At 44.7% G+C, this 26207-nt stretch overlaps 1 protein-coding gene across 14 annotated transcripts in view; it reads left to right on the top strand.

The window, feature by feature from the left end:
- The window catches only part of r3hdm2 (R3H domain containing 2), a 117417-nt gene that overhangs the window by 75154 nt on the left and 16056 nt on the right, over window positions 1-26207 (top strand). For 8 of the 14 annotated variants that reach the window (XM_014165955.2, XM_014165960.2, XM_014165956.2 and 5 more), the window contains 11 exons: window positions 1178-1385; window positions 1821-1899; window positions 2367-2426; window positions 10988-11128; window positions 11334-11442; window positions 11730-11825; window positions 12237-12286; window positions 14950-15006; window positions 24723-24958; window positions 25191-25387; window positions 25590-25667. In XM_014165955.2, coding sequence (XP_014021430.1) covers window positions 1178-1385; window positions 1821-1899; window positions 2367-2426; window positions 10988-11128; window positions 11334-11442; window positions 11730-11825; window positions 12237-12286; window positions 14950-15006; window positions 24723-24958; window positions 25191-25387; window positions 25590-25667 — 1311 coding nt within the window. The remainder of the gene's footprint in view (window positions 1-1177; window positions 1386-1820; window positions 1900-2366; window positions 2427-10987; window positions 11129-11333; window positions 11443-11729; window positions 11826-12236; window positions 12287-14949; window positions 15007-24722; window positions 24959-25190; window positions 25388-25589; window positions 25668-26207) is intronic. The other 6 variants (XM_014165957.2, XM_014165958.2, XM_014165959.2 and 3 more) reach the window with 6 other exon arrangements.

Raw genomic sequence — 26207 nt, forward strand, 5'->3', positions numbered from 1 at the left:
AGCAAAAACAGGTTTTTAGAAAGCAATCGGGGGAGTAGTGCTTTGGTCAGGGAGGTGACTAAGAACCCAATGGCTCTAGAGTTCCTCTGTGGAGATGGGAGAACCTTCTAGAAGGACAACGATCTCTGCAGCACTCCACCAATCAGGCCTTTATGGTAGAGTGGCCAGAGGGAAGCCACTCCTCAGTAAAAGGCACATGACAGCCCGTTTGAGTTTGCCAAAAGGCACCTGAAGGACTCTGACCATGAGAAACAAGATTCTCTACGGGGGGGTGGATGAACGGAGCAAACTACAGAAAGATCCTTGATGAAAACCTGCTCCAGAGCGCTCAGGACCTCAGACTGGGGAGAAGGTTCACAATTCCAACAAAGCTTGAGAGGGTCTGCAGAGAAGAATGGGAGATACTCCCCAAATACAGGTGTGCCAAATCTTGTAGCGTTATACCCAAGAAGACTCGGCTATAATCGCTGCCAAAGGTGCTTCAACAAAGTACTGAGTAAAGGGTCTGAATATTTATATAAATGTGATATTAATTTTTTTTTATGTGGGCTATTGTGTGTGGATTGATGAGAGGGAAAAAATCTATTTAATACGTTTTAGAATAAGGCTGTAACGTAACGAAGTGGAAAAAAGTTAAGCGGTCTGAATACTTTCCAAATGCGCTGTACCTAAGCAACTGTCTATATCCCTCTCGTTCTTGAAGCATTCTGTCACTCCTTTTCTCGTCTGTCTGTCTCCCGGCCCCACAAGCTTGCCCGGGCAAGATCCAATGAGAACAGGTAGCTTGGTGCAATGGATTCCAGTCATTGTAGTTAAGTGCAGAAAACGTGGTGATTAACTATGATTATTGGCCTGTTGAAGACTACACCTTCCTGCAACATCACAGTTTATGCTTGATATGATTTCTCTCCACAGAAACGGCGCATTGAGCTCACAAAAAAAGGAAATGGTTTTCATATAATTGAGCTGACGTAAATAAACTGATATTTCAGCTAATCGCTCAGCACTGCCGGCATGCAGCTTTTTTTTCTCACATCAGTTAACTTTGACCTTCTTTACACTACAACATTTAACATATGTTTTAAAAAGATTTACAGTGTGCAATGTGTTTGGTCTATTTGTATCTAAAGACCAAAGTGCTATAAGTTTCTCAATTCTGGTTGTGTGTGTGTGATAGTCCAATGCCAAGCTGAAGCTGGTGAGGAGCCTGGCGGTGTGTGAGGAGTCATCAGGTCCGTTCTGTACTGACGGACCTCCAGACCAGGACATCATCCAGCTGCACATCAGCTGCCCATCAGACAAGGAAGAGGAGAAGTCCTCTAAGGATGAGTACGAAAACGAGGAGAAGAACAAGGACAAGACTCCACGCAAGATGCTTTCACGAGGTAAGCCTGCCTTCCTGGGGGGGAAAAATGGTTGTCCTTACAATGAATATCAGTTCAGGACTTAAGGTTTTTTACATGTAGAGCTGAAGAGGGATATGCAGGGAGTGTTTTTATTATTATTATTAGGGAGAGTGTGTGTAAAAAAAGATCTGCCATTCGTGTGTTCAGAAACGACACACTGTGAGCCAAGCAACTCTGACCGTGTGTGCGTGCACACGAGCGTGATGTATACGCTTGCGTGGTGTGTGTATATGTGCGTAGCAGAAAATAGTTGACGTGGAAACAATCCTCTAAGTGCGTTTTGAAACACACACCCTCTCTGACCCCTCTGACGCTTTGTGTGTGTGTGTGTGTAGATGCTCCTGATTGCATGCGTGCGATTTGTAGATGGTGTGTGTGTGTGGTGCAATTTTTTTCTTTCTCTTTCCCCTCCAGACTCCAGCCAAGAGTACACAGACTCCACCGGCATCGACGTGCACGAGTTCCTGGTCAACACACTGAAAAACAACCCCAGGTAACACACACACACACACACACACACACACACACACACACACACAAACACTTAAAAACAACCTGAGGCATAGGAACCTTATTGATCTATCACAGCCACATCACTCAATGGCATGTAGATGTAGTCTGTTGCCATATGAGCCCGCAGGTCCCCCTAGTAATGGAAATGGATTGAGAAACTCTGCTCTAAGGGCCCGAATCGCAACTCAAGTTTTTTCACAAATCTATCAATGCATGACTTAAGTGAAAATCCAAGTTACGTGCATAGATCTTAAGTTGGGTTCCGGCTGTAAGTTAATTCTGCAGCTGTAGTAATCCTGTGGTGGACTGGACGCTACAGTAGCTGCCCCGCCTCAGTCAGGACGGCTTGCTGGAGTATTCACTGCGGTGAATGGAGCCTTTGATCTTTGTATGAGTAGTTGCCACTCTCTCCGTCTCACTCACTCTCCCTCTCTTTCTCTCCAACAGGGATCGAATGATGCTGCTGAAACTAGAACAAGATATCCTGGAGTTCATTAATGACGATGAGTGAGACACATTCCCTATATATAGTACACTAAAGTAGCGCTCTAGATAGGGAACAGGATGCCATTTGGGATGCATTCACATTCTCTACTACAACTCAACTCACTCTACTTACATTTTAGCTTTCTATGTTTGTCCGTCACAGTATTTTTAGATGGTATATTGTACTGTAGTTGGTATATCAGCCTGGAACTCTGTGTCCTCCTGTCGATTGGATGGTATCCAGGGTTGGAAATTTACACCCGCCAAATGCTGGGAGATTTGGTCATTGGAGGGTAAGAATGTATATTTTACCAGCCACGTTGGCAGCTGGTCACACAGACCATTTGGGAACATTGTTTATTTTTATCTAAATGCCGCATATAGAAGAAGTTGGTCAAATTGACAAGATAGGCTACTGAAATGTGACTATGACCTCGTGTTTCATGGCCAGTTATATTGTTTTGTTCACACGCTAGGTGGTTGTTCAATGCCGCTAGGAAGACAGATTTCTTTCATCAGAGACAAGCGAGTACCCAAGTTACCATGGTAACTGCTCGTCCCTTAAGCGGGCAGCTTTACATTTTTGGTCTCACCTAAGGATTGTGCTTGATTGAGCATGGATCACTCCTAAAAACTTTTATTCATAAACTTTGAGTAATTTCCTATCATTAAAACACTCAAATACTTTCGTTCTCCTAGATGTATTTGTGTGCTGCTACACTTCTATTCAGGAGCACATCGTGAACTCCAGCGTGGTGCCCTGGGGCTGGATTCACACAACCTTCTTTTGAAGAAGTTTCTTAACGTCCATTTTTTCCCTTAACTATAGACTTATGAAGAAAGTTAAGCAAAGTTGCTATTTCTCAATAAAGTTATTGGAAATCTTCTTTTTTTCCCTTTATTTCTTCCTTAGAGAATATGTAAGAAGAAATTGGATTCTTGAAAATAATGTTTTAGGATTTCTTCTTGGAAATGTTCTTAACTTTAGGGCAGCTAAACCCTTGTCTTGAGACGAATGGATACTTTTGTAACCTTGAACGTTTTCTTGCGCCACAGACAGTTGGCTACCGGATATTTAAATACAGCAAGAAAACAAATTACACACATTATCTACCTAGCTAGTAATTAACAATATGTTACAATATTCTAGACGTGTTTAATAGCTAGCGCTATCTCGTCAATTTGCAAAGAAGCACTTGGCTAACTTAGCTTACGATGTTAACGTTAGATATGTTGGCTATAAAGTCGTTACGCGTTATCTACCTAACTTACCGGTTGCGCAGTCCCTCTACCACCGTCTCGCCTATCATGGAAATCACCTTCTCCTCCAGCTGGTCCACATGAATGGTCTCTCAGCTCCCTTCTTCTTAGCAGTCGACTTGATGTCGGACCACTTCTTTTTTACGGCGTCACTGTCCTTTGCCATACCCCCGACAGCAGAGACCGACTCGGCCACTCTCGCCCATCCTCTCTTTTTGGTGTCTGCAACAGCAACCTTGTCCTGGCTGCTATTTCCTCCACTGTCACTTCAAGCTCTTGTTCAGGGAAGTTTTATTGCGCTTTCCTTGGTTATCCATTTTTGATTTTGATATAGCTAGTCTGATGCCTATGATGTGTGAAAAATAACAATCCTATCATCCCTGTCGCATAGGCTTATTTATTGGTTTCAAGCACGTCACTAATGTCAATGGCACATAAGATATTTACGAAGTTCCTAACACGGAACCCAAACCGGTGCGCAACGCGTGTGCGCCATCGTGCGCAAATTTATTTTGTCCCTCAACACCAAACACGACCACGACACGCAGGTTAAAATATCAAAACAAACTCTGAACCAATGACATTAAATTGTGGACAGGTCGAAAAGCATTAAACGTGTATGGAAATTTAGCTAGTTAGCTTGCACTTGCTAGCTAATTTGTCCTAATTAGCTAGCTTGCTGTTGCTAGCTAATTTGTCCAGGGATATAAACATTGAGTTGTTATTTTACCTGAAATGCACAAGGTCCTCTACTCCGACAATTAATCCACACATAAAACGGCCAATCGAATCATTTCTAGTCATCTCTCCTCCTTCCAGGCTTTTTCATCTTTGAACTTATATGGTGATTGGCATCTACACTTTTACCACAACAACCGACAAAACATTTCGTCTTTCAATCCCCCACGTGGGTATAATCAGTGAGATGGCACGTGGGTACCTGCTACTATAAACCAATGAGGAGATGGGAGAGGCAGGACTTGCAGCGCGATCTGCATCAGAAATAGAAAGGAGTTCTATTTTAGCCCTTGGCATCGCAGACGCTTGTTGGCGCACGCAAGCAGAGTGGGTGCAATAATTGAATAACATTCTAAATTTATTTTGCGACGCTCGCGCACGCAACGTGTCTGGTCTGGTCAGCATGTAAGAAAATTGAGTTCGTAAACGCAATTCCTATCTTATGAACTTATTTTTTTCTTTAAGAAACTTCATACGTTTTTTTTCTGAATACATTTTTTGTCAATCCGGACCCTGCCTTTTGTGTCAGGGTAGGCACTTTGTTGATTCTTGATATTCAGTTGTAGAACTGTTTCTGTTTTTACTATTGTATCTAAATGATTTATTTGTACCCCATTTACTTCTTACTAGTAATACATTTATTGTTTTAGAGAAACAAAAAGCACGGTCATCTGGATTTTTTATATATATATATGACCTGTATTGTGGAAAACATATTTTGGCAGGTAAAGAATCGTGAGTGGCTGGTGGACCAAAAAGTTTATTTTACAACACAGATTTACATTTACATTTTAGTCATTTAGCAGACGCTCTTATCCAGAGCGACTTACAAATTGGTGCATTCACCTATAATATCCAGTGGAACAACCACTTTACAATAGTGCATCTAAATCTTTTAAGGGGGGGGTTAGAAGGATTACCTTATCCTATCCCAGGTATTCCTTGAAGAGGTGGGGTTTCAGGTGTCTCCGGAAGGTGGTGATTGACTCCGCTGTCCTGGCGTCGTGAGGGAGCTTGTTCCACCATTGGGGTGCCAGAGCAGCGAACAGTTTTGACTGGGCTGAGCGGGAACTGTGCTTCCTCAGAGGTAGGGAGGCGAGCAGGCCAGAGGTGGATGAACGGAGTGCCCTTGTTTGGGTGTAGGGCCTGATCAGAGCCTGAAGGTACGGAGGTGCCGTTCCCCTCACAGCTCCGTAGGCAAGCACCATGGTCTTGTAGCGGATGCGAGCTTCGACTGGAAGCCAGTGGAGAGAGCGGAGGAGCGGGGTGACGTGAGAGAACTTGGGAAGGTTGAACACCAGACGGGCTGCGGCGTTCTGGATGAGTTGTAGGGGTTTAATGGCACAGGCAGGGAGCCCAGCCAACAGCGAGTTGCAGTAATCCAGACGGGAGATGACAAGTGCCTGGATTAGGACCTGCGCCGCTTCCTGTGTGAGGCAGGGTCGTACTCTGCGAATGTTGTAGAGCATGAACCTACAGGATCGGGTCACCGCCTTGATGTTGGTGGAGAACGACAGGGTGTTGTCCAGGGTCACGCCAAGGCTCTTAGCACTCTGGGAGGAGGACACAAGGGAGTTGTCAACCGTGATGGCGAGATCATGGAACGGGCAGTCCTTCCCCGGGAGGAAGAGCAGCTCCGTCTTGCCGAGGTTCAGCTTGAGGTGGTGATCCGTCATCCACACTGATATGTCTGCCAGACATGCAGAGATGCGATTCGCCACCTGGTTGTCAGAAGGGGGAAAGGAGAAGATTAATTGTGTGTCATCTGCATAGCAATGATATGAGAGACCATGTGAGGATATGACAGAGCCAAGTGACTTGGTGTATAGCGAGAATAGGAGTGGGCCAAGAACAGAGCCCTGGGGGACACCAGTGGTGAGAGCACGTGGTGCGGAGACAGATTCTCGCCACGCCACCTGGTAGGAGCGACCTGTCAGGTAGGACGCAATCCAAGCGTGCGCGGTGCCAGAGATGCCCAGCTCGGAGAGGGTGGAGAGGAGGATCTGATGGTTCACGGTATCAAAGGCAGCAGATAGGTCTAGAAGGATGAGAGCAGAGGAGAGAGAGTTAGCTTTAGCAGTGCGGAGAGCCTCCGTGACACAGAGAAGAGCAGTCTCAGTTGAATGCCCAGTCTTGAAACCTGACTGATTAGGATCAAGAAGGTCATTCTGAGAGAGATAGCAAGAGAGCTGGCCAAGCACGGCGCGTTCAAGAGTTTTGGAGAGAAAGGAAAGAAGGGATACTGGCCTGTAGTTGTTGACATCGGAGGGATCGAGTGTAGGTTTTTTCAGAAGGGGTGCAACTCTCGCTCTCTTGAAGACGGAAGGGACGTAGCCAGCGGTCAAGGATGCGTTGATGAGCGAGGTGAGGTAGGGGAGAAGGTCTCCGGAAATGGTCTGGAGAAGAGAGGAGGGGATAGGGTCAAGCGGGCAGGTTGTTGGGCGGCCGGCCGTCACAAGACGCAAGATTTCATCTGGAGAGAGAGGGGAGAAAGAGGTCAAAGCACAGGGTAGGGCAGTGTGAGCAGGACCAGCAGTGTCGTTTGACTTAGCAAACGAGGATCGGATGTCGTCAACCTTCTTTTCAAAATGGTTGACGAAGTCATCCGCAGAGAGGGAGGAGGGGGGGGAGGGGGAGGAGGATTCAGGAGGGAGGAGAAGGTAGCAAAGAGCTTCCCTAGGGTTAGAGGCAGATGCTTGGAGTTTAGAGTGGTAGAAAGTGGCTTTAGCAGCAGAGACAGAAGAGGAAAATGTAGAGAGGAGGGAGTGAAAGGATGCCAGGTCCGCAGGGGAGGCGAAGTTTTCCTCCATTTCCGCTCGGCTGCCCGGAGCCCTGTTCTGTGAGCTCGCAGTGAGTCGTCGAGCCACGGAGCAGGAGAGAGGAGGACCGAGCCGGCCTGGAGGATAGGGGACAGAGGAGATCAAAGGATGCAGAGAGGGAGGAGAGGAGGGTTGAGGAGGCAGAATCAGGAGATAGGTTGGAGAAGGTTCGAGCAGAGGGAAGAGATGATAGGATGGAAGAGGAGAGAGTAGCGGGAGAGAGAGAGCGAAGGTTGGGACGGCGCAATACCATCCGAGTAGGGGGAGAGTGAGAAGTGTTGGATGAGAGCGAGAGGGAAAAGGATACAAGGTAGTGGTCGGAGACTTGGAGGGGAGTTGCAATGAGATTAGTGGAAGAACAGCATCTAGTAAAGATGAGGTCAAGCGTATTGCCTGCCTTGTGAGTAGGGGGGGGAAGGTGAGAGGGTGAGGTCGAAAGAGGAGAGGAGTGGAAAGAAGGAGGCAGAGAGGAATGAGTCGAAGGTAGACGTGGGGAGGTTAAAGTCACCCAGAACTGTGAGAGGTGAGCCATCCTCAGGAAAGGAACTTATCAAGGCGTCAAGCTCATTGATGAACTCTCCAAGGGAACCTGGAGGGCGATAAATGATAAGGATGTTAAGCTTGAATGGGCTGGTAACTGTGACAGCATGGAATTCAAATGAGGAGATAGACAGATGGGTCAGGGGAGAAAGAGAGAATGTCCACTTGGGAGAGATGAGGATTCCAGTGCCACCACCCCGCTGGCTCGATGCTCTAGGGGTATGCGAGAACACGTAGTCAGACGAGGAGAGAGCAGTAGGAGTAGCAGTGTTATCTGTGGTAATCCATGTTTCCGTCAGCGCCAGGAAGTCTAGGGACTGGAGGGTAGCATAGGCTGAGATGAACTCAGCCTTGTTGGCCGCAGACCGGCAGTTCCAGAGGCTGCCGGAGACCTGGAACTCCACGTGGGTCGTGCGTGCTGGGACCACCAGGTTAGAGTGGCAGCGGCCACGCGGTGTGGAGCGTTTGTATGGCCTGTGCAGAGGAGAGAGAACAGGGATAGGCAGACACATAGTAGACAAGCTACAGAAGAGGCTACGCTAATGCAAATGAGATTGGAGTGACAAGTGGACTACACGTCTCGAATGTTCAGGAAGTTAAGCTTACGTTGCAAAAATGTTATTGACTAAAATGATACAGTACTGCTGGCTGGTGGAGTAGGCTAGCTAGCAGTGGCTGCGTTGTTGACTTTGAACGTGTAGCTGGCTAGGTAACCTCGGTAGTTTCAGTACTACACCTTGTCATGATACAAAGCAACTTTGTAGCTAGCTAGCTAACATAACACTAATCAAGACGTTCCTTGTAGTGTATTTAGTTTCAACAATGCTGCTTGTCGGTAATAGTTGGCTAGGTTAGGAAAAATGGCGTCGCGGGGGACGGAAATAGCTGGCTAGCTAACCTCGATGGCTGGCTAGCTAACAATTATCAATTAACAATTATCAAGTTATGACAAAGACAACTAGGTAGCTAGCTAGGTAACACTGCACTAGTCAAATCGTTCCGTTGTTTAGTATTAGTAACTACAGCGCTGCTAGTCGGTAACGGATGGCTAGCTGGCAGTGGGTTAATGATGACTAGGTGTGTTGAGTAAGTCTGGCGCCGCGTCGCGGCTGGCTAGCACACCTCGATAATACTCAAACTCAAACTACACAATTATCTTAGATACAGAGACAGCACAGACAACTATGTAGCTGGCTAACTAACACTAACACCACACTAATCAAGTCGTTGCGTTGTAATGTAATAGTTTCTGCGGTGCTGCTAGTCGGTAGAAGTTGGCTAGCTAACGGTGATGACTAGGTAGCTAGCAGCTAGCAGTGTTGACTACGTTAGGAGGACGAAGATAGCTAGCCTCGATAATTACTCAGTTACGCTAAACTACACAATTATCTTTGATACAAAGACGGCTATGTAGCTAGCTAAGAAGAATTGCTCAGATCAAACAAATCAAGCCGTTGTAATGTAGCGAAGTGGAATATTACCTGTGGAGCGAAGCGTGGTGCGACTGCTCGCTCCAAACCGGAAGTGAGGAAATGGTGTCTTTACTCTCATCTCGAGTTTATTTTGTTGTTTTGACCATTTTATTTTGTGGACAATTACCCTTTAACCTCTATGGGCTAGGTGGGACGCTTGCGTCCCCCCTACTCAACAGCCAGTGTAATCCTGTGGCGCGATATTAAAATACCTTAGAAATGCTATTACTTCAATTTCTCAAACATATGACTATTTTACAGCTATTTAAAGACAAGACTCTCGTTAATCTAACCACACTGTCCGATTTCAAAAAGGCTTTACAACGAAAGCAAAACATTAGATTATGTCAGCAGAGTACCCAGCCAGAAATAATCACACCCATTTTTCAAGCTAGCATATAATGTCACATAAACCCAAACCACAGCTGAATGCAGCACTAACCTTTGATCTTCATCAGATGACACACCTAGGACATTATGTTATACAATACATGCATGTTTTGTTCAATCAAGTTCATATTTATATCAAAAACCAGCTTTTTACATTAGCATGTGACTAGCATGTGACTAGCATTCCCACCGAACACTTCCGGTGAATTTACTAAATTACTCACGATAAACGTTCACAAAAAACATAACAATTATTTTAAGAATTATAGATACAGAACTCCTATATGCACTCGCTATGTCCGATTTTAAAATAGCTTTTCGGTGAAAGCACATTTTGCAATATTCTGAGTAGATAGCCCGGCATCACAGGGCTAGCTATTTAGACACCCAGCAAGTTTAGCACTCACCAAAGTCAGATTTACTATAAGAAAAATGTTATTACCTTTGCTGTTCTTCGTCAGAATGCACTCCCAGGACTTCTACTTCAATAACAAATGTTGGTTCGGTTCAAAATAATCCATAGTTATATCCAAATAGCGGCGTTTTGTTCATGCGTTCAAGACACTATCCGAAGTGTAAATAAGGGTCATGCGCACGACTCATTTCGTGACAAAAAATTTCTAAATATTCCATTACCGTACTTCGAAGCATGTCAACCGCTGTTTAAAATAAATTTTTATGCCATTTTTCTCGTAAAAAAGCGATAATATTCCGACCGGGGGTGGTGGTTTTCGTTCAAAGAGAGAGAAAGTAAACATGTCGACTCGGGCACGCGAGTCCCGAGTCGACTCGGGCACGCGCGCCCCGTCCCATTGTCCTCAGATCGGCCACTTACAAAATGCGCTACTGTTTTTCAGCCATGGGCTGCAAAGCCACGATTCAGCTTTCTGGCGCCTTCTGAGAGCCTTTGGGAGCGTTAGAAAATGTCACATCATGCCAGAGATCCCCTGTTTTTGTTAGAGATGATCAATAAGGCCATGAAATGGTCAGAGAGAGTGCTTCCTGTTTGGAATCTTCTCAGGTTTTGGCCTGCCAAATGAGTTCTGTTATACTCACAGACACCATTCAAACGGTTTCAGGAACTTTAGGGTGTTTTCTATCCAAATCAAACAATTATATGCATATTCTAGTTACTGGGCAGGAGTAGTAACCAGATTAAATCGGGTACGTTTTTTATCCGGCCGTGCAAATACTGCCCCCTATCCCCAACAGGTTTTAAGACATCTAAGAAAGATGTGCAGAGACACTGTACTTCCGCAAGGGTATCATTACTAGACTGATAGGTTGGTGTCCATCACAGATATCCTATTAAATGAGTTAAAGTATGTAGTTATATGGTGTCATCTTCTCCTTTCCCATCCAGTAACCAGTACAAGAAGTTCCCCCAGATGACATCGTACCACCGCATGCTGCTGCACCGTGTAGCTGCCTACTTTGGCATGGACCACAACGTAGACCAGACTGGCAAGGCTGTCATCATCAACAAGACTGGCAACACACGCATGTAAGTGTGAGAATGGTAGAAGTTAGAAGACCATGACTGGAACTTAAATGGCAATGAATAGAAGTTAGAGGACAATTAGTAGAACATAGAAGGAAATGAATAGAACTTAGAGGGCAATTAGTATAACTTTTTAAGACAAAGAAACACATACATGCATATCTTCCATTGTCCTACCAAGAGTTGCTGAATATGATTTCTTCTTCAGCCCAGATCAAAGGTTCTCCGAGCACATCAAGGATGAAAGGAATTTGGACTTCCAGAAGAAGTTTATCCTCAAGAGAGACGATGTTAGTATGGACAAGGATGATAATCAGGTGATGATAGACACTTCAAGTGTAGCTTTTTATAATGTAGTGATTTTAAAAAGTATTTCTTGCTCTCTTTAGCTTTGTTGATCTTTATACAACACGAGATATGAGAAGGCTGAATATCATATCCCATTGGCTTTAGTATTGATAACAAATCGTTGAATAAGAAATCGCATGTTTTACCTTACATTTACTGTATTTTTGAGAAGATGCTCTGAAGAGTATTCAGTGAATACCACTTCTGTCCAATGAGGTTGCTGATCCCGCCCCTCTTTCCTCTTGTCCAATCGCAGATCCGTGTGCCGCTGCAGGACGGGCGGCGCAGCAAATCAATAGAGGAGAGGGAGGAGGAGTATCAGAGGGTACGAGACCGGATCTTTGCCCGAGAAGTAAGTGGTGGGGCACACTCAACAGTGGAGATGGACAGTTGGACTAACTTGTTAACTTGTCCCCCACTGTCTGTTCCACTAACCATTCCTCTCACTGTATAAACTAACAGCTAATTGTATTAACTTATGGGTGGAGAGAGAATGGCTTACTTCATACAATAGAGTCTATTCAGGTGGAATAGAATTAGAAGGCAGAGTAATAAGTGAAGTTAATATTCTTGGAGATCAGGAGTGAACCTTAGGTAACCTTAGCTTATACAGTACTTGACAAAATTGACATGAGTCAGTTTTCATTGTCCAGGCAGTTATTGCAAATGAGAATATGTTCTCAATAAACTACCCAGTCCAATTATAGCTAATAAATAAATATAGTTTTGGGATCGACTAGCTGTAGCTATTCGTAATGTACAGGTGTCTCTTCCTTTTCAGTCCTCTCAAAATGGATACATCAACGACAACAGGTAAGCTCACAGTAACAGTACAGTATGCATCACAATGGACAGCTTCGTGTGTGCACTTGTAAAGGGACCCTAGAGTATGGAGTTAGTCCCCAGTCAGTTTACTCCCCTAGGTGTGTAGGAGAAACAGTCAGTGGGTGGTCTGGTCACATCAGGGCTCTCTAACCCTGTTCCAAACCCCCTGGCACCATCAAACTAGGCCACCAACTTACATTTAGGTGTATTTCAAGACATCGAAAAGTTCACATGCAATATAATCCTTCTGGCAGTATATACGTTGAAGTTTCACGAACCAGGGTTAGGTTTTGCTGAGTTGGAATTAATGTGTATAAACCCTGGATTGCTGATGCTATGTATTGGCCATTGAGACGCTTTGAAGCAACCAGTCGGCCATATTGGCACTCCCTAGTAGGAGCCGTCCTCCACAGGAACGAAAGGAATTTCATAGTATTTCAATTAAATGTTACAAGACAAAATTAAATGTATTTCAATATTTTGTTGTAGTGGGGACAGTAACATTAGTCATCTCTAAAAATTATATAATGAAAAAAAAAGTGTTATTTTTAGCTCACATAATATAATTGAATAGTCTGCATTAAGGTGTCTGTAATAGAATAAATGTGGCAAAAACGAATTTAGACATTAATAAATGCATTTCTATAACTTCCTAAATATTTTTTACAACGGTGGGGGAGTTCCAAGATGGGAGCCTTAGGGAGGGCTGTGTTGAAGCTAACTATCAGTCATCTAGTGTATATACACTGCTCAAAAAAATAAAGGGAACACTTAAACAACACAATGTAACTCCAAGTCAATCACACTTCTGTGAAATCAAACTGTCCACTTAGGAAGCAACACTGATTGACAATAAATTTCACATGCTGTTGTGCAAATGGAATAGACAACAGGTGGAAATTATAGGCAATTAGCAAGACACCCCCAATAAAGGAGTGGTTCTGCAGGTGGGGACCACAGACCACTTCTCAGTTCCTATGCTTCCTGGCTGATGTTTTGGTCACTTTTGAATGCTGACAGTGCTTTCACTCTAGTGGTAGCATGAGACGGAGTCTACAACCCACACAAGTGGCTCAGGTAGTGCAGCTCATCCAGGATGGCACATCAATGCGAGCTGTGGCAAGACGGTTTGCTGTGTCTGTCAGCGTAGTGTCCAGAGCATGGAGGCGCTACCAGGAGACAGGCCAGTACATCAGGAGAAGTGGAGGAGGCCGTAGGAGGGCAACAATCCAGCAGCAGGACCGCTACCTCCGCCTTTGTGCAAGGAGGAGCACTGCCAGAGCCCTGCAAAATGACCTCCAGCAGGCCACAAATGTGCATGTGTCTGCTCAAACGGTCAGAAACAGACTCCATGAGGGTGGTATGAGGGCCCGACGTCCACAGGTGGGGGTTGTGCTTACAGCCCAACACCGTGCAGGACGTTTGGCATTTGCCAGAGAACACCAAGATTGGCAAATTCGCCACTGGCGCCCTGTGCTCTTCACAGATGAAAGCAGGTTCACACTGAGCACGTGACAGACGTGACAGAGTCTGGAAATGCCGTGGAGAACGTTCTGCTGCCTGCAACATCCACCAGCATGACCGGTTTGGCGGTGGGTCAGTCATGATGTGGGGTGGCATTTCTTTGGGGGGCCGCACAGCCCTCCATGTGCTCGCCAGAGGTAGCCTGACTGCCATTAGGTACCGAGATGAGATCCTCAGACCCCTTGTGAGACCATATGCTGGTGCGGTTGGCCCTGGGTTCCTCCTAATGCAAGACAATGCTAGACCTCATGTGGCTGGAGTGTGTCAGCAGTTCCTGCAAGAGGAAGGCATTGATGCTATGGACTGGCCCGCCCGTTCCCCAGACCTGAATCCAATTGAGCACATCTGGGACATCATGTCTCGCTCCATCCACCAACGCCACGTTGCACCACAGACTGTCCAGGAGTTGGCGGATGCTTTAGTCCAGGTCTGGGAGGAGATCCCTCAGGAGACCATCCGCCACCTCATCAGGAGCATGCCCAGGCGTTGTAGGGAGGTCATACAAGCACGTGGAGGCCACACACACTACTGAGCCTCATTTTGACTTGTTTTAAGGACATTACATCAAAGTTGGATCAGCCTGTAGTGTGGTTTTCCACTTTAATTTTGAGTGTGACTCCAAATCCAGACCTCCATGGGTTGATAAATTGGATTTCCATTGATTATTTTTGTGTGATTTTGTTGTCAGCACATTCAACTATGCAAAGAAAAAAGTATTTAATAAGATTATTTCTTTCATTCAGATCTAGGATGTGTTGTTTAAGTGTTCTCTTTTTTTTGGAGCAGTATATAAATCATTGGTTGGAATGTGGGGTGAATTGATATTCATGTGCAGCTGAGAATAGTTTTCCAAATATATTCCAAACAAATAAGTATAGCTTTCAAACCCTCGCCCTTTCTGATAGAGATGAACGATTATTCAACAGATGTACTGAGAGAAGGAAAGAAGTAGGATAACTTTGTTCCTTGTTTTGAGCTGTCAACATTTTTGCTCTGTGTGCATTATTTCTCTGTTCTGGGGGTTAGATACAGTGCAGCGCTGTTACCTACCTACCTACCTGGCCCCCTCTCCTATACCCACCCACTAACCCCCGGCCTTGCCTTTCTCTCCTTCCACTATCACCCAGCAGACTTTCCACTGAAGGCTACTCCTCTAGCTCTCAAAAGAGGAGACAGATCTTTAGGTACTGACACAACCGGGTGATGTGTGACTCTAGTAGTCTGTGATTGTGTTGCCATGCCCATCTACCCTCTATCTAGTGGTGATTTTATGACTGACTGGGTGCGTCCGGAATGGCACCTTATTGCCTATTTAGTGCGCTACTTTTTGACCGGAGACCTATGGGCTCTGGTCAAAAGTAGTGGACAATAAAGGGCATAAGGTGCCATTTCGGACGCAGCCACCGGGTGTTCTTGCTTGGCGTGGGGTTGGCACTGTGAGGTCCATTGCATGGCTGCTTTGTGGTTGTTTTTTCTGGGAGTGGGTACTACTTATTATCTACCCGTCATCATCACTGCTACATCTTTTATAGTACTGTACTACTGCATTGCATCCCCCTATTTTTTTTGTTGATTTGGTGGTTGTTAATCTGGTTTGGTTTTGTAACCCCTTCATCTTTGCTCTACTACTTGTACAGCAGTTGTCTCTACTACTACTGTCTGCGGTGTCCTAAGGAGAGATCTCTCTGTGTTGGTTGTGATCTGCAGCAGTGAAACAATCATACTGAAACGTCTTTAGCCGACTTAGCTCAGTGATGTTGAAAAGGGGATTTGAGTAGGTTGTAATTAGTTCCATAGACATTAGTGAAAGGATGTTTGACTCTTTTTACTGACTCTGATCTTTTCATGTCTTTCAGTCAAAAAAAAAAGACTCTTTGTTAATTTGATTCAGTAATGCCCAGAGCTCGCAGGACCCCTACCGGCAAAAGACGAACTAAAAACTCTGAAATACTCATGATTCTACAAGCCTCTCGTTCACCATAGCGGGCTTATTGGAGCTGTCGTATGTGACAGACACAAAAGTGTACTTTAAACAATGCACATTTGTCATTGTGTACAAATACGATTATTTCTTGAAACGAGGTCTAGTTGTGGCCACAACCGGCTAGATTGTAAACAACTTTTTGGCGGAATGACTTGACTGCCGCGAACAGCAGGTGTTCCTAATGTTTGGTATTCTCAGTGTAGTTATGATCTGATTTCCCAAAGGGAGGGCGAGGGAGGGCCTTGTATGCGTTTCTGTGTGTGGAGTTAGGGTGATGTACAGTTTTGTCGCCTCTAGTTGCACAGGTGACATGCTGATCAAATTTCTGTTTCCCTGTATTCAAATCACCGGCTATGAAACGCCGACTCTGGATGTGCATTTTCTTGTTTGCGATGGCCCTATACAGCTCGTTGAGTGCGGTCTTGGTGCCAGCATTGATTTGTGGTGGTAACTCGACAGCTACAGTATAAAAATATATATTAACTCTCTTGGAAAATAGTATGGTCTGCAGGTAAATAGTATGGTCTGCAGCTTATATTCTATAAAAAAAATAACTTCAGTCTTCCTTAACATTAGAGATTGTGCACTAGCTGTTGTTAACAAAGGGACACACCCCTCCCTTCGTCTTACCCGAGTCTGCCATCTGGTCTTGATGCATAGAAAAACCTGCGAGATGTATACTGAACAAAAATATAAACGAAACATTCATTGATTTTACTGAGGTACAGTTCATATGAGGGAATCAGTCATTTGAAATAAATGAATTATGCCCTAATCTATGCATTTCACATTACTTGGAATACAGGTATGCATCTGTTGGTCACAGATATAGATACTGGTTGGACGTACAGCCAAATTGATAAATTAACATATCTGGCAACAGCTCTGGTGGACATTCCTGCAGTCAGCATGCCAATTGCACGCTCCTGTGGCATTGTGTTGTGACACAACTGCACGTTTTAATGGCCTTTTATTGTCCCCAGCACAAGGTGCACCTGTGTAATGATCCCACTGTTTAATCGGCTTCTTGATATGCCACATCTGTCAGGTGGATGGATTATCTTGGCAAAGGAGAAACAGGGATGTTAACAAATGTGTGCACAAAATTTGAGCGATATGCTTTTTGTGCATATGGATCATTTCTGGGATCTTTTTTATTTCAGCTCATGAAACATGGGACCAACACTTTACATGTTGCGTTTATATTTTTTCTCAATGTAAATTATCCATGTCCTCGTTCAGCCACGACCCTGAAAAACATAGAATATTTGTTTTTCTTGTCCCGTTAATAGGATAGTCTTGAATGGAGCTCATCCCGTTTTTTCTCCAGTGACTACATGCTTGCCAATAGAACAGAGGGCAACGGCGGTCTATTTTGTCAGCCGGTAATTGTCAAGCAAATTACTGCCGGTCTCACGGTAATTGACCGTTAATTAACATACACATTTAGGATCTAATGGCTTCCACACGTAACCGACAAGCCACTGATGCAAACCTTTGTAACATCTACATTTTAAAAAGTCTAATAAATCCGTTTAATATAGCCTATACCTTCACAATAAATTCATTATTTATTTTAGACAGGTCTAAAGAAACACGATATGAAGAAAATGAAGTCTCTTTCAGAAGAACAGAATAGCATACACTGAGTCGTCCTTATGTTGGTCCTGATCTGGCTATGCCATATGGATGTGGGCTGCACTCATATTTTATAGTATGAAGAATACAATTGAACAAATATGAATAAAAAATAAAGGATATTTTCTCCAAACGATTTGAGGGCTTGCGGCTATTCTGTGTTGAGCGGTTAACAAAGAAACAGGTACTCCTATATGCTTAATTTAGAGTTATTAATGTAACTTTAGTTGTGTTACAAACATTGGGCTATATGTTTAGATTTTTTTTATACAGTCTAAGGCTGCATTATGCGACTCTAATGATGATTTGAAAAAAGTTGTATGAAAGGCATGAGCCCTGCTTTGTTTTTTGTGCAGGCTGTACACACTTCATCAGTCTCTCATTTACAATTTGACAAGCACTTAATAATGCCTCAAATTTCCCAGCAGCATCCCCTTGGTGTGGCCGTAATGCCCCCTAAAAAAAATCCATGCCTTTTGCGGCCAGTGGCCGTTGTGCCCTTGGGCTGAATATAATAACTTAAATTCCCTTCTTTCTGCATGCTCCGACATACCTCTCACTCACATGGCTGTCCGTCATGTAGCCTGTGAGAGAGACCCGATCACAAGTGAAGACAAGACACATTGGGGACGCAACTGCGCACGTCCTTATCCAATTCCGAGGTGCCTATTAATGATATTGGAAGAACTGTCCACGTACTTTTCGTCAGCCAACAAGATGAGTAGGCCTAACGAACATCAAAAGCACTAGCCTATGTCAATCTACTATCCCCCATAATACAAAAGTTGACATTCTGTGAGATAAATAAATATTCCAAACATAGTCTGGGACAGTTGTGGGATGTGATAGATTAATACAACCACAGTTTTATCTCTTCATTCATAGACTCAATGATGGACACTCTTACTGACAGTTGTGGCTGTTTGGCGTTATGTATTATTGTCTCTACCCTCTTGCCCTTTGTGCTGTTGTCTGTGCCCAATAATGTTTGTACCATGTTTTGTGCTGTTACCATGTTGTGTTGCTACCATGCTGTACTGTCATGCTGTGTAGTTGTCTTAGGTCTCTCCTTGTGTAGTGTTGTGGTCTCTTGTCGTGATGTGTTTTTGTCCTATATTTTATTTTATTTGTTTATTTTTAATCCCAGCCCTCGTCCCCGCAGGATGTCTTTTGGTAGGCCGTCATTGTAAATAATTTGTTCTTAACTGACTTGCCTAGTTAAATTAAGGTTAAATAAAAAATTAAAATAGCATGGGAAAAAAATGTTTTATCTTAAAATGTAGATGAAGTGTTAGCTCAAATGTTCCATCAGCGGGAAAACACCATTATCAAAACTCACATGCTGCTTATGTACAGTGGGGCAAAAAAGTATTTAGTCAGCCACCAATTGTGCAAGTTCTCCCACTTAAAAAGATGAGAGAGGCCTGTAATTTTCATCATAGGTACACTTCAACTATGACAGACAATATGAGAAAAAAAATCCAGAAAATCACATTGTAGGATTTTTAATGAATTTATTTGCAAATTATGGCGGAAAATAAGTATTTGGTCAATAACAAAAGTTTCTCAATACTTTGTTATATACCCTTTGTTGGCAATGACACAGGTCAAACGTTTTCTGTAAGTCTTCAAGGTTTTCACACACTGTTGCTGGTATTTTGGCCCATTCCTCCATGCAGATCTCCTCTACGGGGGGCCAGTACAAAAAAAATAATGTATGAAATGTATGCATTCACTACTGTAAGTCGCTCTGGATAAGAGCGTCTGCTAAATGACTAAAATGTAAAATGTAATGTTTTGGGGCTGTCGCTGGGCAACACGGACTTTCAACTCCCTCCAAAGATTTTCTATGGGGTTGAGATCTGGAGACTGGCTAGGCCACTCCAGGACCTTGAAATGCTTCTTACGAAGCCACTCCTTCGTTCCCCGGGCGGTGTGTTTGGGATCATTGTCATGCTGAAAGACCCAGCCACGTTTCATCTTCAAATGCCCTTGCTGATGGAAGGAGGTTTTCACTCAAAATCTCCCGATACATGTCCCCATTCATTCTTTCCTTTACACGGATTAGTCGTCCTGGTCCCTTTGCAGAAAAACAGCCCCAAAGCATGATGTCTCCACCCCCATGCTTCACAGTAGGTATGGTGTTCTTTGGATGCAACTCAGCATTCTTTGTCCTCCAAACACGACGAGTTGAGTTTTTACCAAAAAGTTATATTTTGGTTTCATCTGACCATATGACATTCTCCCAATCCTCTTCTGGATCATCCAAATGCTCTCTAGCAAACTTCAGATGGGCCTGGACATGTACTGGCTTAAGCAGGGGGACACGTCTGGCGCTGCAGGATTTGAGTCCCTGGCGGCGTAGTGTGTTACTAATGGTAACCTTTGTTACTTTGGTCCCAGCTCTCTGCAGGTCATTCACTAGGTCCCCCCCATGTGCTTCTGGGATTTTTGCTCACCGTTCTTGTGATCATTTTGACCCCACGGGTTGAGATCTTGCGTGGAGCCCCAGATCGAGGGAGATTATCAGTGGTCTTGTATGTCTTCCATTTCCTAATAATTGCTCCCACAGTTGATTTCTTCAAACCAAGCTGCTTACCTATTGCAGATTCAGTCTTCCCAGCCTGGTGCAGGTCTACAATTTTGTTTCTGGTGTCCTTTGACAGCTCTTTGGTCTTGGCCATAGTGGAGTTTGGAGTGTGGCGGTTTGAGGTTGTGGACAGGTGTCTTTTATACTGATAACAAGTTCAAACGGGTGCCATTAATACAGGTAACGAGTGGAGGACAGAGGAGCCTCTTAAAGAAGTTGTTACAGGTCTGCGAGAGCCAGAAATCTTGCTTGTTTGTAGGTGACCAAATACTTATTTTCCACCATAATTTGCAAATAAATTAATAAAAAATCCTACAATGTGATTTTCTGGATTTTCTCATTTTGTCTGTCATAGTTGACGTGTACCTATGATGAAAATTACAGGCCTCATCTTTTTAAGTGGGAGAACTTGCACAATTGGTGGCTGACTAAATACTTTTTTGCCCCACTGTATGCCATTTAGCCTCTACACCTATTTTAAAGCTGATTAATGTGCTTAATTTTAAGATTTTTTTTTGGGGGGGGGGCATTTTAGTTGTGATACAAACCTTATCAAAACATATAGGCCTATGGGCTAGGCTAAATGAGGTGTGGGACTGATTTTAAAAAGTCGGCAAAAAATATGTAAGCTTTCTTTCCTTACGCTGGGCATCATTCACAAGTGATATTATATACATCACAGGTGATAGGCTAATATTGTCACCCATCAGACTATTCTTGATTTAATCTTGTCTTTACATACACTAAGTAAAATGTGTCTAATTTGTTTTGATTTAGAATGGACTATTAACATGTAGCTGTCTCAAAAAGGGGTACGGGGGGATACATGTCATCTATGCACTTAAATGACAAATGGAGGACGCTTTTTCCGTGGTCCATTTCATGCCAGCCAAGTAGGCTATACTCCTGTTATAAAGACGAGCAATGTGCTTTATTTTAGGAAAGTTGATTAATATAGTAGGCCTAGCCTAGAGAAAGCTGATGGGATCCTCTTTTTAATAGAGTCCATCACAGGTTTCTCATGTCATTTCACAGTCTATAGAAATGTTGTGCAACATGAGCTCATGGGCTCTCATTAAGTGTTTGATTAGATTTTTGCTTACATTTGCATTGACGTCAGAGTGATTAGAGGGACAATAGAGTGCTGAGTACCAGGCAGTTAGCAAGTTTACTAATGACCATCAGCAATTTCAGAGCTTGGAGAAGGCTAATTACTGTGACTAAACGTCATGTGGAATTTGACTTCCTTCATGACTCGTGACCGCTGGTGTGGCTGTAATACGGTCACCGTAACAGAACATCCAGAGCTGCAGACTCGTTGAAGTAGACATTTTCATCCCAAATCAAGGTTGGTGATCGCTGTTCCGATGTCCAGAAGCTATAATAGGAAATGATGGCAGAGACAAAGTCCAAATCCGCTTTAGGATACCTCATTCATTTCTCAGAATATCTGGCACAGACAAGTTTAGCAGACTTGGCCATTTTGCCTGCCTGTGATGTCTTGTGGTGGTATAGCTTGTTATTGTTCTGTGGATATTCCCCTCCAACAGGTTACCACAGTATGTGCAGTCATCGCACCCCACTGTATTTCAGTTGAGTTGAATTTTCATTTGTTAGTCAGAAATCCAAGCATTTGTTGTCAGCATTTTAGGTAATGAGTCTGAATACTCAAACACTGTCATCATGTTACTGTCCCGAACCTGCATTTGTCAAATTTGATTGAGATGCAATAAAATCCATATTTGATTAAGCTAGAAGTAAGAAAAAGTAAGCCGTAGGACGTAGACATAGCGACAGTGAGCCGATGTTGGGGTAGTACAGTAGGTTATGACAAGTTGATAGTGTCTTGGTCATCGCTGGATGCATTCTAATAATGCCAGGTGTGATTGATAATCTTGGCAGCAGCCCTCACCCAGGGTGACAGCACTATGAATATTCCAACGAGACAGTGTGTTTCTATCATAGACATTAAGACCCGGTAGATGGTGATGGCGCTGACACCGTCCAGGTATTCCTATGGGGAAACTCCCGACGGCGCATGAAGATGGAAGAATTTGAACCGTGCCTGAACGGCACCAGAAAAATTACGCCGAACGGGTGAAGGAGGCCAAAACTAGCAAAGGATCATTATCGATGTAGGAGTTTTCATCCTGGTCTGAGAGAGATCCTTGATGTCTATGGCATGAGGGCATGAGCCTCCTTGTAGCTTGCCGGCCCGCGATTTGTCTGTCAGTACGTGGAACTTTGTGACGACGAATGTAGTAGTCACAATGGATCGCTGTTTAATTAAAATAGGCATCGCTAGGTTGCTGCACAGTAGCCGACCAGCAGAGCTTGTGACTTAACGCTTCAGACCCCACCCGGGGGGCCTGGTTTCTATATACAACCCCATAGTTAGAACAATGAAGTGGTGGTGACAGTGGTTTATTTTATATACAGTGGGGAGAACAAGTATTTGATACACTGCAGGTTTTCCTACTTACAAAGCATGTAGAGGTCTGTAATTTGTATCATAGGTACACTTCAACTGTGAGAGACGGAACCTAAAACAAAAATCCAGAAAATCACATTGTATGATTTTTAAGTTATTAATTTGCATTTTATTGCATGACATAAGTATTTGATAAATCAGAAAAGCAGAACCTAATATTTGGTACAGAAACCTTTGTTTGCAATTACAGAGAGCATACGTTTCCTGTAGTTCTTGACCAGGTTTGCACACACTGCAGCAGGGATTTTGGCCCACTCCTCCATACAGACCTTCTCCAGATCCTTCAGGTTTCGGGGCTGTCGCTGGGCAATACGGACTTTCAGCTCCCTCCAAAGATTTTCTATTGGGTTCAGGTCTGGAGACTGGCTAGGCCACTCCAGGACCTTGAGATGCTTCTTACGGAGCCACTCCTTAGTTGCCCTGGCTGTGTGTTTCGGGTCGTTATCATGCTGGAAGACCCAGCCATTACCCATCTTCAATGCTCTTACTGAGGGAAGGAGGTTGTTGGCCAAGATCTCGCGATACATGGCCCCATCCATCCTCCCCTCAATACGGTGCAGTCGTCCTGTCCCCTTTGCAGAAAAGCATCCCCAAAGAATGTTTCCACCTCCATGCTTCACGGTTGGGATGGTGTTCTTGGGGTTGTACTCATCCTTCTTCTTCCTCCAAACACAGCGAGTGGAGTTTAGACCAAAAAGCTCTATTTTTGTCTCATCAGACCACATGACCTTCTCCCATTCCTCCTCTGGATCATCCAGATGGTCATTGGCAAACTTCAGACGGGCCTGGACATGCGCTGGCTTGAGCAGGGGGACCTTGCGTGCGCTGCAGGATTTAAATCCATGACGGCGTAGTGTGTTACTAATGGTTTTCTTTGAGACTGTGGTCCCAGCTCTCTTCAGGACATTGACCAGGTCCTGCAGTGTAGTTCTGGGCTGATCCCTCACCTTCCTCATGATCATTGATGCCCCCCACGAGGTGAGATCTTGCATGGAGCCCCAGACCGAGGGTGATTGACCGTCATCTTGAACTTCTTCCAATTTCTAATAATTGTGCCAACAGTTGTTGCCTTCTCACCAAGCTGCTTGCCTATTGTCCTATAGCCCATCCCTGCCTTGTGCAGGTCTACAATTTTATCCCTGGTGTCCTTACACAGCTCTCTGGTCTTGGCCATTGTGGAGAGGTTGGAGTCTGTTTGATTGAGTGTGTGGACAGGTGTCATTTATACAGGTAACGAGTTCAAACAGGTGCAGTTAATACAGGTAATGAGTGTAGAACAGGAGGGCTTCTTAAAGAAACCAACAGGTCTGTGAGAGCCGGAATTCTTACTGGTTGGTAGGTGATCAAATACTTATGTCATGCAATAAAATGCAAATGAATTACTTAAAAATCATACAATGTGATTATCTGGATTTTTGTTTTAGATTCCGTCTCTCACAGTTGAAGTGTACCTATGATAAAAATTACAGACCTCTACATGCTTTGTATGTAAGAAACACTGCCGATTTTGCAGGTTATCAAATACTTGTTCTCACCACTGTATATGTGTGTGTGTGTGTGTGTCTATGCGCGGGCGTGTTTTGTCCATTGGCCTTATTGTATTTGTAGTGGTGTGTCAGGTGTGAGTTATGGACCTTGTCACACACCCTCATTCTGCTGTCCTTATGTCTTCTTCTCGTCCTTTGTTCTTTCACCTTGGTGTTGATTGGATAAAGCATCCATCACCTGCATGTGGTTCTCTGTTGGTTTTTGTTGTGTGTGCTGGTTGGGGGAGGGTGCACTACAGTGTGTGGTGGTAACTGTGTGGTTTGTTGCCTGAATTTTGGTTTCACCAGCCAGTCGACGTCTTTATTGCATTTGCACTTTGGTTTGTTGAATGCGGTTTACTGATGTCAACGTTATGAACGGCGAGTGCCCCATGGTGGCGGCGGTTATAGCGAACTCACGCCCTGTCAACGTGCATGCTCTTAACCTGTTGCTGATCACCCTGTGCCTCTGTACCCCTTTCTCTCTCCTGCCCTCTTTCTCACCACCTCTGTTCCTCTCTCTCATCTTCCTTACCCTCTCTCCCTCATCTACCCTACCCCCTCCACCTCTCTCCCTCATCTTCCCCTTTCTCCCTCTGTCCTTCTCTACTCTTCCCCTTTCACTCTTTCTCTTCCCCTTCACTTCCCGCTCTCCTCTCTCCCCTTTCTAGGGGTAACCGTGAGAGCTCCAGCCGTGCTTCCAGCAGCCGCCAGAGCAGTACGGACAGTGAAATGAAGTGCCTGGAGCCGAGGCCCTGGAGCAGTACAGACTCAGACAGCTCCAATAGGACCCTGCGGCCCCCGGTCACAAAGGCATCCAGCTTCTCTGGCATCTCCATTCTAACCAGAGGAGATAGTCTGGGCAGCAACAAGAGCTCACAGGGTTCCTGCAGGGGCTCACGCACTGGTGCGTATTTTATGGCGAGCGTACACACACACACACACACACACACACACACACACACACACACACACACACACACACACACACACACACAAGCATCTCCATACTGACCAGAGGAGCCAGTCTGGGGAGTAACGAAAGCTCACAAATTGTAGAGGAAAGAAATGCTGAAGTGTGCGGAAATGTTTAGGAACAGACAGTGCGGTTTCTGTGTTTTGACTTTTATCTCCTGCAGGTCTGCCCCTGGTGAGTCCAGATGGGTGTCCTCAGCCCCCGGCCCCCCAGCCTGGCCCCTGCCCTGGGGGTCGCAGCCTGCTGCCCTGCCCCTCCCAACAGGTCCAAACCCAGCCTCCCCAGACCGCCCTGCTGCCCACCCCACAGCAACACCCCTTGGGCAACCACAACCATAATCACAACCACATGATGGCTCAGGTGAGGGAGAAGCTCATGGCATGAACTTAATAAACATTTTTGTAGAAAAATGTAACTGGAAATTAGTATATTCTTGCATTTTTCCTCTTCTTTTGCCCAATAACTGCCCTCTGTGTCCTTACCTGAACTCTGTCTGCATCTCCTCCTCTCCTTCTCCCTCTCCCTCCATCTCTCCCTCTGTTCGCCGGTGGGGTCTCTGCAGCCAGCTCAGCCTGTGTCCTACTCCTCATCCTCCTGTCCCCAGGTTCTGCTGCCTGTCTCTCCTCCCCAGCAGTACATGGTACTACTACCATCCTGTCTCACCACATGTACTAACAGATACACCATGAACACAGGCCGTTTGTAAGGCCGTTGGTGTAAATGGAGAATTATCATGTTACCATGTCATTCGTCTAATGACTAATAGTGATTTGTTTATGCGACTGATAGTGAGAAAGGCAAGGTATGGAAGGCTCAGTAGCAGTGGAGTGTACTGTAGCCATTATACACTTACCGTCCAGTTAATTAGGTACCGCACCCCATTCACAAATGGATGAGTCACATGGCTTGTCACATAAAGCAGGCAGAATGCATCGAGGCATTAGAATGGGCAAAACGAGTGACCTAAGAGACTTTGAGGGTGGTATGATTGTTGGTGCCAGGCGCGCCGGATCCAGCATCTCAGAAACGTCCTCCTTCCTGGGATTTTCACGCAAGACCGTGTTTAGGGTTTACTGAGAATGGTGTGACAAACAAAAACATCCAGTCAGCGGCAGTGCTTTGGGCGAAAACAGCTCGTTGATGAGAGGGGTCGAAGGAGAATCGTGCAAGCTAACAGGCG

The sequence above is a fragment of the Salmo salar genome, chromosome ssa22 (genome assembly GCF_905237065.1).
Source record: "Salmo salar chromosome ssa22, Ssal_v3.1, whole genome shotgun sequence".
Taxonomy (NCBI): domain Eukaryota; kingdom Metazoa; phylum Chordata; class Actinopteri; order Salmoniformes; family Salmonidae; genus Salmo; species Salmo salar.